This window comes from Dermacentor albipictus, chromosome 5 (assembly GCF_038994185.2).
Source record: "Dermacentor albipictus isolate Rhodes 1998 colony chromosome 5, USDA_Dalb.pri_finalv2, whole genome shotgun sequence".
NCBI classification, from domain to species: Eukaryota; Metazoa; Arthropoda; class Arachnida; order Ixodida; family Ixodidae; genus Dermacentor; species Dermacentor albipictus.
The window spans coordinates 74,973,018-74,987,064 of record NC_091825.1 but is presented as its reverse complement, the minus strand read 5'-3'; the positions used below and the strand labels follow the sequence as shown (position 1 = coordinate 74,987,064).

The following is a 14,047-nucleotide window of genomic DNA, read 5'->3' as shown; positions in this document are numbered from 1 at the left end:
AACATTATAGTGAACACGAACATTACATGCTAGCGAAAGCAAGAATAAGCATGCAGCACTATCACGAAGAGTACAAACACCGAAAGCATGGTCAAGTTGTTTAGTACGATCGCTGCAACACATTGGAACGAGGTCACACATCAGTCTTATCAAATATATACGCGATGTGTAAGCTTGCAAATAAACATCATAAACTGAAAGCGTAACAGTAAATTGACACTCAGAAGCAGTCCATGCGATCACATTTCACAATCTGGGTGGTAGCGTGTCCACTCATGTGCATTCAATACACGAATGGGAAGGAAACTACACACGAACTCACTCGCCAATGTAGGTCCATAAATTCATGTCACGTAGTGGCTGGACCATGGAACCTTGTGATAATGAACCAACTACGATATTTGCGATAATCGTAGCCTGCGCCACAATTATGAACAAGAACTGCATGCAGTCAGTCCAGACCACACCTCGGAGTCCTCCCTGGGCAGAAAAAGAAACAGTGCAGTTGACAAAGTTTGGTGCCTTCATCCTCGAAGCTTCTAGTGTAACTCAGTAGAAAGGGTGAGCGTTCTTCAACAACGAATTTGGCGCTTCTCTGAGAAGAAGGCGAGAATGCGACACTCTGCGGAAAGTCAGAGTGTTTATATTTAAGCACATTTGGAAAGTTGTGAAGCGTTCTACTGCCAACGCTATAGTTGTCCATTATGAGCTCAATAAATTATGCGAAACTGCGATAGATTGTTTCTTTCTACCGTGCTCTTGATTTTTTTAGAATTAACTGCACTCAATGAGTTAGCGCTCATTTCTGCAAAATATCACCCACAATGAAATTAGTCTGCAGACGCCATGGCCTGACTTGTGTTTATGTGATAACTGTCCGGTCAACAGATGGTTTTGAAGCTGCCTGTCATGAGGGGACAGCAAAATACTCGTCTTAATTTTTATCAGCCACCATGAAAATGTTGAATTCCGGTTGTACAATTTTTTTGCACGTTTCCGCCTTCAGGAGCACTATGATTCTGTTTGTCATTGGTGCACGCGTAATTGGTGGCCAAATGGAGCGACGTATTTGGAGTTTCCGCAAGATATGCCCAGATATTAAAGGCGGGCACTTATTCAGGGACGTTTCCTTACCATTGCCGTGTAGAAGGTTGCAGAAAATCCGATGCCAATTGTGCACCAAAGAAGGGGTACGTGCAAGGCTGCAAGGTGTCAAAATCGCATTATATAAAACAAGTAATAACATGCACTTAAAATGCGCACCGTTATATACTGCGCACAAAGAAAATTCCCAAGGAACAAATTACCCGATCAATGTTACTACATTAATACATAATTCGCATTTCCCATTGATAGGAACTAATACATTTCGCAGAGAACTCCAATTTTTCATTGGCAGTGCTTTAACTTCCCACCCACTGTAACAAAATGCCAAAAATACGCCCAAATCACTTCGCGGTTGATGATAAGTCATTCAAGCGAAGTGTGTGGCCTTCCTGGTTTATCATTGGCCACATGCAAAATCAATCTCTTCTCAAGTGAGAGACTTCTCGTTACAGGGGAGCGGCCACTGATTTCATTGGATTAGAAGAAACTTTATTTGCGCCTGCAGTTGGGCGCCCACGCGCCCCGACAAGGGCCTACGTCACCTACAAGGTTGCCGTTACTCGGCGCGGGTCTCCGCACGCCATTTCCGGCTCGCTGGGTCCCTGCCTTTCGAGCGCCCCGAGGTACTGCTAGACGGCCCAGAGCGGTTGGTCTTGGTCGTAGCTCTTCGCGGCTGCCTCAAGCCACTGTGGGATCGTTCTTGATCTTGCTTCGTCTGGATTTTTGATGCAGTCCCACAAGATGTGCGTGTAATCTGCCGTTTCCCCCGGCAGACCCTGCACTTATCGGTCGGGTATGTCTCGGGGTACATGCAATGCATCAGTCCCGGGCTCGGTAGCAATCCGCTCAGGAGTTGTCTCAGCATTACCACCTCCGCTCGACTCAGCCTCGGATGGGGGGTGGGAGAGTCCTGCGAGCCAGGCGGTAGGCCTTCGTGATGTTGTTGTAGTCCGTCATGTCCTTGACTCCGAACCAAGTCGGACGGTCTGTCGCCTGGGCGCGGTTGGTTAGCGCTCGCGCCGATGCGTGTGCCGCCTCATTGTGGTTCTCATTGCGTTCCGACGCGTCGCCCGCGTGCGCCGGGAACCACTTGAGTCTCACTTTTCGGTGTTGTAGTTTGGCCGCTCGCAGTACGCACTAGGCCTTCCTGCAGATTTGGCCTTTGGCGAAGTTTTGCACCGCCTGTCTGGAGTCGCTCAGCACCGTGCGGCAGTCTGCGTCGGTGATGGCCAGGGCGATGGCTACTTCTTCCGCTTGTTCCCCTTCGGCGGTTCTCACGCTCGCTGCCGTCCTAGTGGTGCCGGTTGACGCCTCTATGACGGCCGCTGCGAAGGCGTTCCGTTGGTATTCGGCCGCGTCCACGTACCACGCGTGCTCGTTGTTGGCGTGCAGGTAGATGAGAGCCTTGATCCTCGCCGCTCTTCTTCCCTTGTTGAACTCGGGATTCATGTTCTTGGGTGTGGGGTCGATTCTGGTCTGGCGTCGGACCTCTTCGAGGACGGGGAGCTTCATCTCCACCTCGTTCGAGCGTCCTATTCCCAGGTCGTCCAGAATCTTTCTCCTGGCTTTGGTCGTGGACAGCCGCTCCAGTTGAGAGGTTTATTGCGCTTCGACTATTTCTTAGAGCGTGTTGTGCATCCCGAGTTGTAAGAATGCGGGTCGTGCTCGCGCACTCGAACAGGCCCAGCGCCGTCTTGTACGCTCTTCTGATGACTACGTTGATTTTGTTGCCTTTGTGTTGCGGCCATCTGTGGTAGGCTGCAACATACGCGACGTGGCTGATGATGAAGAATTGGACGAGCCTAATTGGGCCAGCCTTCCAGGAAGTGACTCGTTTGAGGAGTCGAAACGCCTTTGGCGCTTTCGCTGTGAGACGGGCGATGGTATCGCCGCTTCTTCCATACTTTTCGATGACCATGCCTAGGATCCTGATTTTGCCGACCTCGGGGATCACGTTGCAGGAATTGCTTACGATTATGATTTATTCGTATTCGCGTTCTCTGGTCGTGCAACTGCTTTTTTTGGTAGGTTGGAGTATGAGAAGTTCCTATTTGCTCGGCGAGCATCTCAGTCCGGTGCCTTCCAGCTGGTCTTCTATAGCGTCGACGGTGGCTTGCAGCACGTCCTCGATGTGGGCCTCACTGCCGCCGGTCACCCATAGCGTGATATAGACCGCGTAGATAGTGTGCGTGATGTCTTAGATGTGCGCGAGCTTCTCGGGCACTCCGTTGATTAGCCGGTTCAACAGCATCGGCGAAATGACCAATCCCTGCGGTGTGCCGTTGCTCCCGAGCTTCTTCTCTTGCGTCTGTAGGTCGCCTGCTCGTAGCTTGGTGGTCCTGTCCATGAGGAAGTCTTTGATGTAGCTGTAGGATCTTTCGCCCATGTTGACCTTGGAGACTTGAGACAGAATCGCCGAGTGTTTCACCTTATCGAAGGCGCTCTGCAGGTCGAGCCATAGGATTGATTTGTTGTGGGCGCGGCCGCCATCGTCGATAATTTGGTATTTGAGCAGCAGCATCGCGTCCTGCGTGCTTAGGTGCTGTCTGAAGCCGATCACCGTGGCCGGATATAGCCCTTCTCGTTCCAGGTAGTCCTGCCACGTGTTGAGCAGGACGTGCACCAGCACCTTGCCCACGCAGGACGTGAGCGAGATGGGCCGGAGGTTATCCGTGTCCGGCGGCTTCCCCGGCTTGGGGATCAGGATGGTCTTGGCTGTTTTCCAGAGCTTTGGCAGCGTGCCCGCTCTCCAGCACTTGTTAAGGTATTCTGCGAGGTTCTAAGTCGAGCCGTCATCGAGGTTCTTGAGCGCCTTGTTCGTGACGAGGTCCGGGCCGGCTGCCGACCGGCTGTTGAGGTCGTGCAGGGCCGCGCATACTTCCTCGACGTCGATGTGACGATCGAGCTTTGCGTTAGGTAGGCCGCCATACGGCGCGTGTTGTTCGGTGGGTGTAATCAGCAGGTATTTGTCGTTAATGCGCCTGGTGACTCCGTCAGCGCCGTGTACCGAGACCACCCGATGTATGAGTTTGGCGAGTTTGTTCATTTGGTGCGACTTGGTCGTGGTTTCGTCGAGCAGGTGCCGCAGCAGGTTCCACGTCTTCCCGCTGTGCATCTATCTGCCCGTCTGCTGCGTTGCAGATCTCGTTCCACTGTAGCGTGCAGAACGCGCGGCAGTGCTCCTCAATCGCTCGGTGTAGCTCTGCCACCTTCTTTCTAAGTCTGCGGTTGAGGCATTGTTTCTACTAGCGATTGAGCATCGAGTATTTGGCTTCGATGAGGTGCGCTACCCGGCTGTCTACTTTGTCTATCTCCATGTCCATTTCAACTTCTTTGGTCACGTCGCGTACGCTCTAGGTGATTTCGGCCGTCCAGGAATCGCTGTCTTCGATCTCGTCGTCAGCGTCTCTTTTCTGTCTTCTGGCGTCTCGGAAGGCATCCCAGACTGTCCATCTGCGTGTTTTGATGCTGGTGTCGTTGTGTTCCGGTATGCTGATTTCTGTGATGGTGTGGTCGCTGCAGAGATCGCTCCACGTGTTTCTCCAGATGATAGCGCCCCGGACGTCGGTCTTGACAAACGTGAGGTCCGGAGTGGTGTGTCAGGACACGGAGTTATCGATTCTCATCGGATGAGTCGGGTCCGTGATCAGGGTGAAGTCGAGTTTTGTGGTGTCTTGGTACAGGTCGTGGTCCTTTTGTGTGCACTTGTTGTAGCCCCTGGCAGGGTTCATCGCGTTGAAGTCGCCGCAGTCCATCAGCGTGCTGCGGCCTGCTGCGGTGCTGGCTGTGTGCAGCAATGTCTTGAATCTTTGTTTTCTTTGCGATGGGTTGCTGTACACATTGAGCAGAAATACGCTTCCTTTTCTTTTCTTTCCCGGGATGATTTCGGTGAGTCTGTGCTCGATCTTGATGTTGCTTTGCAGCTCGTGTTCGACGAACGTGAGTCCCTTTCTGACCAGGGTGCACAGACCTCTCCCTTCGGTCGGGCCCTTGAGCACTCTGTACCCGGGGAGGGACGGTGCGTCGGTTAGTGTTTTCATGTAATAGTATAACATCCGGCTTGCGTGCGGCATGTGCGAAGTGCTGTTGGATGACTGCCTTTCTTCTTCCGAGGCCGCGACAGTTCCACTGCCACGCTGTTACACCTGCTGCTGCTGGTGTTGCGGTGGCGGCCGTGATTGCGTTGGCCTGTACGGGGTTTCCTGGTTCGGTGGATGTCGCGAGAAGAGGGGCGCAAACGTCGCGTAGCACACCATCGGCTGTAGGGTCCTTTCGATGTAGACGAATCTGTTCGCATTCGCGGCTTGGTAGGTCTTCATTGTTTGTTTCATTGCTGTCACTGCTGCGATGTTCGCCGTGATTAGTTGTTTGGGTTTGGTGAATATCGCTTTGAATTTGGCTTCAAAGTTGTCGTTGCGATCGTTTTCAGTTTGCTTGCACGTGGCCTCGACGGCTCGCTTCTTCGGTGCCGGTTCCTCGACGGCTGTTTCCTGGATGCTCGTGGTTGTTTCCTCAGCCTTGCTTGTGCTTGTCCTGGGCCTCTGTAGAGGCTCGTTGTTGCATAGCAGCAACTGACGGATCTCGGTGATCTCTCTCGCGAGGTTGTTCATGGTCGTTCGCAACGCCACGTTCTCTCGTCTTAGCGTCTCATTTGCTTCTCGTACCTTGTTAATATCGTCTTTCTTCGTGGCTTCGGTGATTTTCTGCGCGTTCCTTATACTGTTCCCTTTCGCTGCGTCGACCCAGCTCACTCGCTCACGTGATGGTGACCTTTTCCTGCTGAGGCTTCTCTTGCAGCAGCTGCGGCCTCTAGAATTAGGCGCGTGGTTCTCCGATGGGGTCCTTGAATTTCGCGCAGCTGGTGGTTTGTCGAGTGGCGGGAATCGCACTCTGGCAGCAGTTGGCGTTCGGCCTGTCGGCGCTCCAATTGTCACCTGCGCACTACTCAGGAGATCTTGTATTTCGCCTTGAACGTTCGGTCTTCTGCCGGGTGCTCGTCCCCGCGCAACTTACATTTTGGGGTACAGCGATGGTCTTCAGGGTTAGCGAGCCCGCAGCCTAGGCACGTATTGATTGTGGGGGTCGGGCACACGTCTTTGCGGTGTCCCACTCGGCCGCACTTCTGGCAAACGTTGATCTGTCTTTGCGGTGTCCCACTCGGCCGCACTGCTGGCAAACTTTGATCTGTTTCCTATAGAGGCGGCATGGCATCAGGGTGACTCGACAAAGTTGGATACCTTGGGTTCCTGGAACACCACGATCGCGGTGGCCGTGCTGCCAATCCTCTTTGCGCACACTGCTAGCGGGTTCCTCTCGTTGACGGTGTTCCTATCTAGCTCGTCGGCGCTCGCATCCATTTGGATGCCTCTGATGGCGCCCTTTACGGTGTCGTGAGGTGCCGTGCGATATGCGCTGACCTCATAGGCGCTGACGCCTTGCATAGAAATTTCCTGGATTTTAGCACACCTTGCTGCATTGTTTTCATTCGGTGCACTGACGACCATGATGCTCTGTTGCGTGTTAGGGCAGATGGTGTCCATGGCGGTGTCCTCGCTCGTGATTTTGGCCGCGGCGATTATGACCGCAGCGATGGTGGTGGTGCCGGTATTGACGATGTCGAGCCTCCCTCTAGGCCTGACGACTATCTTGCTTTCTTCCAGTGGCATGGCTGGAAGAAATGCGTGCTGCCTTGATGATCGAGGCTCTGACGTTCTTGTTGAATTGCGATTTCGGGCTTGTTTGACTCCCGCTGGGTCCGCCAGGCTTGCCGCTGGCGTGGGTCCGCTGGCGCAGCCTCGAGATGCGTTCCCCCGCGAGCGTCCATCCGGCACCGTTGTGGTATTCCTCGGGTGACATCCCTTTTCCTTGAACTTGAACGCACATTTTGTTGTCCACGATCATTGTTGTCCGAGCGTACGCCTCCATCTCGGAGCTGACGAGCGGCCACCGCTGAGGAGTACGGCAGGCGGCAGCCGGTGCGACGGTGTTGGGCCTAGCGTCCGCGGAACACACCTAGGCCGAGCAATCCTTCGCATGACGGCGTTAGATGAAGTCACAAAATTAAGCAAAGAAAAACGCACCTCTGGGGTCAGCTGGTACAGGTCGATGCCGCTCGCATTCACGGGCACATTGGCGCAAGGAAAACTTTGGTTCGAGGTAATTAGCACTACGTAATTGGTTAGCAATGAGGGGTCCAATCTGTGGCTGGGGACGAGCGCTAGTGTGAAAGCATGGGCTGTGCATGCTGTGCGCTGTGGCACAGTGGCAAGCGTGCGCACTGAATGTTAAGTTCGAATTTTTCAGTTAACCAAATACTTCCGAACACTGATTCAGGAGGCGAACTCACAAGGCCTTCTTTAGGTAATAAGGTCAGGTTGCACTTCACCTCAATACCAGTTTGCTACTTGGCAGCATCCATCCCTACTAATGAGTTCGCCAAGGCGAAAATTCAGCGATTACCTTTCTAGACAATGCTCTGCTTTATCAATGTCATCTAAAGGGCTACCAATAACATGACAGTTCACACATAAACGCAGATTTCAACGAGAAGTGGTGGGAAATCATGTTGCGAAAGCTATTAGTGAAAACTGCTGAAAAATTGCGAACTGCTCTTACGCATGAAAATTCTTGCGAACTCGGCGTCAGGCTTAGTTACTGAGCTTCTGGTTCGTACACGCGGACCCACTCAGTCAGAGGCGAGGCATGACACGACGTTTGCCGCTTAATTGGTACTCCCAGTACTTATTTGGACGAACAGCATTTGACTTCTGACATAATTTTGAACAGTACATACTTTTCCTCAGTTTCCATTGATGAGCATAGCCCGTTTGGCCGAAAAGCACGTGATTTGAAAAAGATTTTCACTCTCTGCGATGTCAGCCCCCAGAAATTGCCTTGACGTCACAGCAGTTTCAAGTCACAACAGTCGAGCTCCGGTAATAAGCATCCGCTTTTAAGTTAATAAGGTTTGAAGAAATCGGGGAAATGTAGCGCATGCCAAGCAACTCGAGAAATTTAAGGTGATCATTGTGAACATATAATACAGGGCTAGACGCCACTGTATGTCCACTGCGTCTCCACTCAACCTCTCATTTAGGGCAAGCATAACGCTCGATTTGATCGTGGAGGCTTTGTGCAGTGTTAGCCTGTGGGGCCTTACTTCAAGTATCGCGTCCACACCATTCGAATAAGGTTAACATCTGTTGGTTGTGGTAGAAACTGAAACTTTGAAATCAATATACGCGTGCACGTATCTTCACTGCGAAGCCTGTTTCAAACGTTCTTCACTCGCGGGAAAGAAATGATTAGTGATTCGCGAAAATGAAATACCCAAAGCAATCGTGCGCCTATAAGACACAAGAGAGACCCCATAGCGAAGGGCCCCAGATCAGTTCAGACCTCCTGTGGTTTTTTAACGTGCACCTAAATTGTACAAACGAACTTTTTTTTTTGCATTTCGCTTCCATCGAATTACGGGCTTCACAGCGGAAAAAAAAGAATAACCGGCAACCCTGTGCTTAGCAGAAGAAAGCGATAGGCATTCAGCTACCGTGGCAGGAACTCGTGGAAGAAAAAAAAACATATAGAGAGGTAGAGCACAGCTGCTCGCAGGCGCGCAGTATGGTCTTCGCAGGTGCAGAGTATCCTGTCGGAATAAAGTTACTTTCATGGTGCTTTTCGCTAGCAGGTCTGTCGTTCATATTTGTTTGGCTCATGTTTGCAAGGTTTTATAGTGACTTCATAGGACATTGGTGGAAACATACGCTTTGGTTTTAGGCAGATTTCCTAACGTTTGATGCAGTGATGTCTATAATTGTTCTTTGTGCGGGCAAGGTTCTGCTTTTTACACATTGTTGCTGGAACGCTGCCGACACTGCGCGGAAATTTCTCCAATGTTGATCCATCACTACTATTAACGAATCAATCAATTATTTTATTTGAGCATGCATCAATGATACTTAGATTGTTTGGCGTAGCAGTTCTGCGGAAACCCGCAGTATCGTCAATGATACTTAGTGGGTACACTTAAAAGGTAATCTTTTAGGTTTGACAAGGTCGAGTATGGCACCCCGTGCATTGGTAAACAGGGCGCGTGATAATACATGAGCAAAACAAGTAGCGTTTCCTAAGAAGAGTGAGGCTGTCGGGCGAATAAGCTATCGGAAGTGACCTGTTTCGTATACGTGGACATTCGAGAGTTTGACTTTGTTAAAGAGCTTGGCTCAAACTGTTTGGAGTGTAAGCTACTTCCTCGCCGGGCAATGACAAGCAACTTTAAACGCTAGAGTATGAGTTGACATCCATGCACAATTGTTAGGAATCTAAACAATCGAAAACATTTTCCAGTAACCTCGACGTAGTATTTGTCAAGCGCTATTAGCGGTGACCTCAATACAGAGCATCCGCTAGTTGCTGACAGCAGCAAAAAAAAAAAAGAAAAAAAACCCCAGAGATTCGTCGGTCCCGTTTCCGCAGCTACAGCGAAAGGTCATCATATTTAAACGCCTAAAGATAGGTAGGATACATTCCATTCCTCGCTACCCTAATATTCGTCCGTTATCAATTACAGCGCCACAAAACGATAAATGACAAGAACGAAGTGAACATACAGAGGTTTGACTCTCAACTGCTTCTATTTCAACAAACAAACAACAGGCAAAACATTAATACGGATCACCGTGCTGTGTTTCGTCTGTATTGTCTGTACACCTATTTATTGCATTGCGATAACGCAAGTTACTGGAGACGTTGTATTTGCTACCATGTATTTACATACCTTTTGTCTCTGTAATATGAAAACCATGAGTGCTATAAAGATGGTAAAAATAAATAAAATAAAGCTGAAGTATGCAGCGCCATGCGTGTGACTTCGCAATAGTTCGCAATAAAAAGAATTAGGTTAGAAGAAGCAACTGCAAAATATCCAACTGTACCTGTCACAAGAGTCAGTGATGCAGCAAAAATAGAGATGGCCCCTATGCTTTGCTGGAAAAGACAAGGAATAGGCATCATCAGCATAAGCAGCAGCCTGGTTACGCATATTGCAGGGCAAAGGCATCTCCTATACTTCTCCAACTACACCGGTCTAGTACTAATTGTGGCCATGTCGTCCCTGCAAACTTCTTAATCTCATCCACCCACCTAACCTTCTGTCGCCCCCTGCTACGCTTACTGTCCCTTCGAATCCAGTCCGTAACCCTTAATGACCGTCGGTTATCTTCCCTCCGCATTACATGTCCTGCCCATGCCCATTTCTTTTTCTTGATTTCAACTAAGATGTCATTAACTCGAGCTCGTTCCCTCACCCAATCTGCTCTTTTCTTATCCCTTAACGTTACACCTATCATTCTTCTTTCCATAGCTCGTTGCGTCGTCGTCCTCTTAAGTAGAATTCTATTCGTAAGCCTCCAGGTTTCTGCCCCATACGTGAGTACTGGTAAGACACAGCTGTTATACACTTTTCTCTTGAGGGATAATGGCAACCTGCTGTTCATGATATGAGAATGCCTGCCAAACGCGCCCCAGCCCATTCTTATTCTTCTGATTATTTCAGTCTCATGATCCGGATCCGCAGTCACTACCTGCCCTAAGTAGATGTATTCCCTTACCACTTACTGTGCCTCGCTACCTATCGCAAACTGCTGTTCTCTTCCGAGACTGTTAAAGATTACTTTAGTTTCCTGGAGAAAAATTTTTACACCCACGCTTCTGCTTTGCCTGTCCAGGTCAGTGAGCATGCATTACAATTGGTCCCCTGAGTTACTAAGCAAGGCAATATCATCAGCGAATCGCAAGTTACTAAGGTGTTCTCCATTAACTCTTATCCCCAATTCTTCCCAATCCAGGTCTCTGAATACCTTCCGTAAACATGCTGTGAATAGCATCGGAGAGTATTATCTCCCTGCCTGACGCCTTTCTTTATTGGGATTTTGTTGCTTTCTTTATGGGGGACTATAGTGGCTGTGGAGCCGCTTTAGATATCTTTCAGTATTTTTACAAACGGCTCGTCTACACCCTGATCCCGTAATGCCTTCATGACTGCTGAGGTTTCGACAGAATCAAACGCGTTCTCGTAATCAATGAAAGCTATATATAAGGGTTGGTTATAGTCCGCACAATTCTGTATCACCTGATTGATAGTGTGAATATGGTCTATTGTTGAGTAGCCTTTACGGAATCCAGCCTGGTCTTTTGGTTGACAGAAGTCTAAGGTGTTTCTGATTCTATTTGCGATTACTTTAGTAAATATTTTGTAGGTAAGCTGATCGGTCTATAATTTTTCAAATCTTTGGCGTCCCCTTTCTTATGGATTAGGATTATGTTAGCGTTCTTCCAAGATTATATGGAACATGACATCGGCACGCTCGATGTCATGAGGCATTGTGTATGTAGGGTGGGCCCTCTTTCTAGAACAATGTTCCCACTATCCTTCAACAAATCTGCTGTTACCTTATCCTCCCCAGCTGCCTTCTGACTTTGCATAGCTTCCAAGGCTTTCTTAACTTCCGAGCCCTATTATATCCCATTTAGTGCCTTAGAATTCCTACGATAGCACTGCTAGACTCGCCTCACTGGATAACGTTCTAGCGTTAAACGTTGCTAGGTTCTGATTCCAATGGCGGCCTGTCCGGATGCAGTGATTCTTAGCGCCCTCTGCTGCGTCACAGGTCTGACTGCCACCGTGGTCAGTTGCTTCACGGCTGCTGGGGACTGAGCGCTGAGGTTTGATTCTTGTATTCGTATGGGAGGTTGTGGCCAAGTACTGCACCAGGGTGGCCAATCCTGCTCTGGTGAGGGAGTGCGTCACCGGCTCTGGTCACCGGGATCAGGCCGCACTCCCGGCCTGTTTATGCAATTTTATCATAGTGTGTTGATCATATCATATTGTATAATAGTGTGTTGATTTGGCTTGTCTCGTTGTATGTACGACTTTAAAAAAGTCAATACACCTTTGGCATCAAATGTTTATAAGAAGTTTATGCCCATAAAGTTTCAGAATTGAAATCCATGCCCAACGTAGATGCCGCGGGCTCCGTGAGATGCCGCGACGAGCCCGCTCGTCGTCAAAACACATTTGAAACTTCGTTCTCGGATGGGGCTCCTTACGTTATGTGACTCCCAGTGCATGGGCGTTGCCGCGAAATCCAGCCCGATTTCCCAATGGCGGTGCTGAAATGTCTTTTCGAGCGTGAAAAGGATTTACACACAAAATCCAGAATGATTTCAGGCGCCGGGGGTTGTTTGTGTCGAAGCGCATGGACGGCACGAAATAATTTAGGGGGGGGGGGAGGATGAGGAGGGCTGACACCCCATAAGCCCCCTCCCCCAACTTTCTATGCCTCTGCCCCTGTGCATACTCGATCTGTGTACCTATACTCGTGCAGTTAGCGTCGCTACACTCGGACTCCTTCCCAGAAAATAAAATCAGCGTTCCTGCCTTTCAATGACTTACCGTGAGAATAATGTAGATCGCACATGCTGTCAAAGAAATGCCGGCGTTGAAACGAAGGCGCAGGTACTGCGAAAAAAGAAGAAAAAGAATATTTCAGCTATTGAAGCATCCCTTAAACGTAAGTGACATTAAATTAGGTTGCAACGAAAAGACGACTGCTGTTGTTTCACCTCGATACTTATATGTTGTAGCGCACAGCTCAAGGAACGTACGGTACTTAATTAGTTTATGTTGGGTGAACTTGTCACCGACATAAAAACAGCTAAGTGAGAGTGTTGCTTGCACCTCCAAAGTACACTGTACACTGTTTTCTTCGAGTTCCACGCCTTTCCTTCTTGTCAGCATGTCCCGCACTGATCACGCTCTAGACTAGAGTGCTGCAAAGGCACTTGCAAAGCAAGCACGTGTGTTCCCCGTTTGACTATTGATTTGTGTCGCACGTGCGTGTGCCATAATAAAACTGGCAGGGCGTAGGAACCGGCAAGCGTTATTTGGAGAAGTCAGCTTGAGTCGATATGAAAGACGCTTCGCAGCGCTTTTGTGGACTCGATATTCGCTGGTCACAAGGGGAAATCATTGTTTAACCTTCTTTAATGAAAATATTAATGCTGCCACAATGGCGTCCGTCCGGATTGTAGACCACTTTCTGCGAGCATAGTATCACCACTGTTTTAGTCCCAAGATCTCGCCACCAATGCGACACACTCGGAACGAATATACTAAGTGATTTCATGAAAGGCCTTCAAAAATGAAATTAAAAAAAACCTTGCAGCAGCACTTTGTGAACTTCACGTGTTCCTACACCCAATTATAATTTTTGTGAAGAAGTAGACACATTGAGACACACCAGGTCGTCTGCATGAAATAGTTCTTTACAACAAAGGTCAAAGAAAAGACGACCTCTCCCGTGAGAACCTTAGAAGCAAATGGGGATCAAGCACCAGTTCTGCGCGCAAGCTCCTTGTCTGCTAGTGACAGTGTGGGAATGGCAGATTAAGCTGGACGAAGGGGCAGATATATATAGAGAGAGGAACAGAAAGCAGAAGAGCCATGCCCGGTGGTTCTTCAATTTTCAATTCAAGACGTCAATGCTTCACACTTCTGGGGAACCTGCCTATGACGCTTTACGTTCCTCAGTATTTAACTCGGGGTGGGCGAGTATTAGAAGCTTTGAATTTGAATAGAATAATATTTCCTGCGTGATTTGTACTCGAGTTGATAATTCACTATTTAAAGTGGTCATCTCTGTCAGAGTATGTAGGATAACATCAATAATTGGTGTATACAGGGAGCAAGACTTATGTAAGCAACAATTGTTCCGAATGATTCTGGTGCAGTGTGTCCAGGGCTGTGGGGAAATGATCTATATTTACTCAGTCTCACCATATTTCCATCCAGTGAAACCGGCGTGGTATTATGCTCTGCTGTTTAAACGAGCATATAGATCACTGTAAAATAGGTATGGTGAATGCCGTTCCTGCGTTTTAT

The 14,047-nt window shown here is 49.1% G+C and overlaps 1 protein-coding gene across 1 annotated transcript in view; it reads right to left on the bottom strand.

Annotated features, from left to right (window-relative positions):
• Positions 1-100: 100 nt before the first annotated feature.
• The window catches only part of LOC135899740 (sodium-coupled monocarboxylate transporter 1-like), a 34,819-nt gene continuing 20,872 nt past the window's right edge, over positions 101-14,047 (bottom strand). The window contains exons 3-6 of the mRNA XM_070539410.1: positions 12,560-12,625; positions 10,041-10,092; positions 1,135-1,202; positions 101-112 (exon numbers count right to left, since the gene is read on the bottom strand). Coding sequence (XP_070395511.1) covers positions 101-112; positions 1,135-1,202; positions 10,041-10,092; positions 12,560-12,625 — 198 coding nt within the window. The remainder of the gene's footprint in view (positions 113-1,134; positions 1,203-10,040; positions 10,093-12,559; positions 12,626-14,047) is intronic.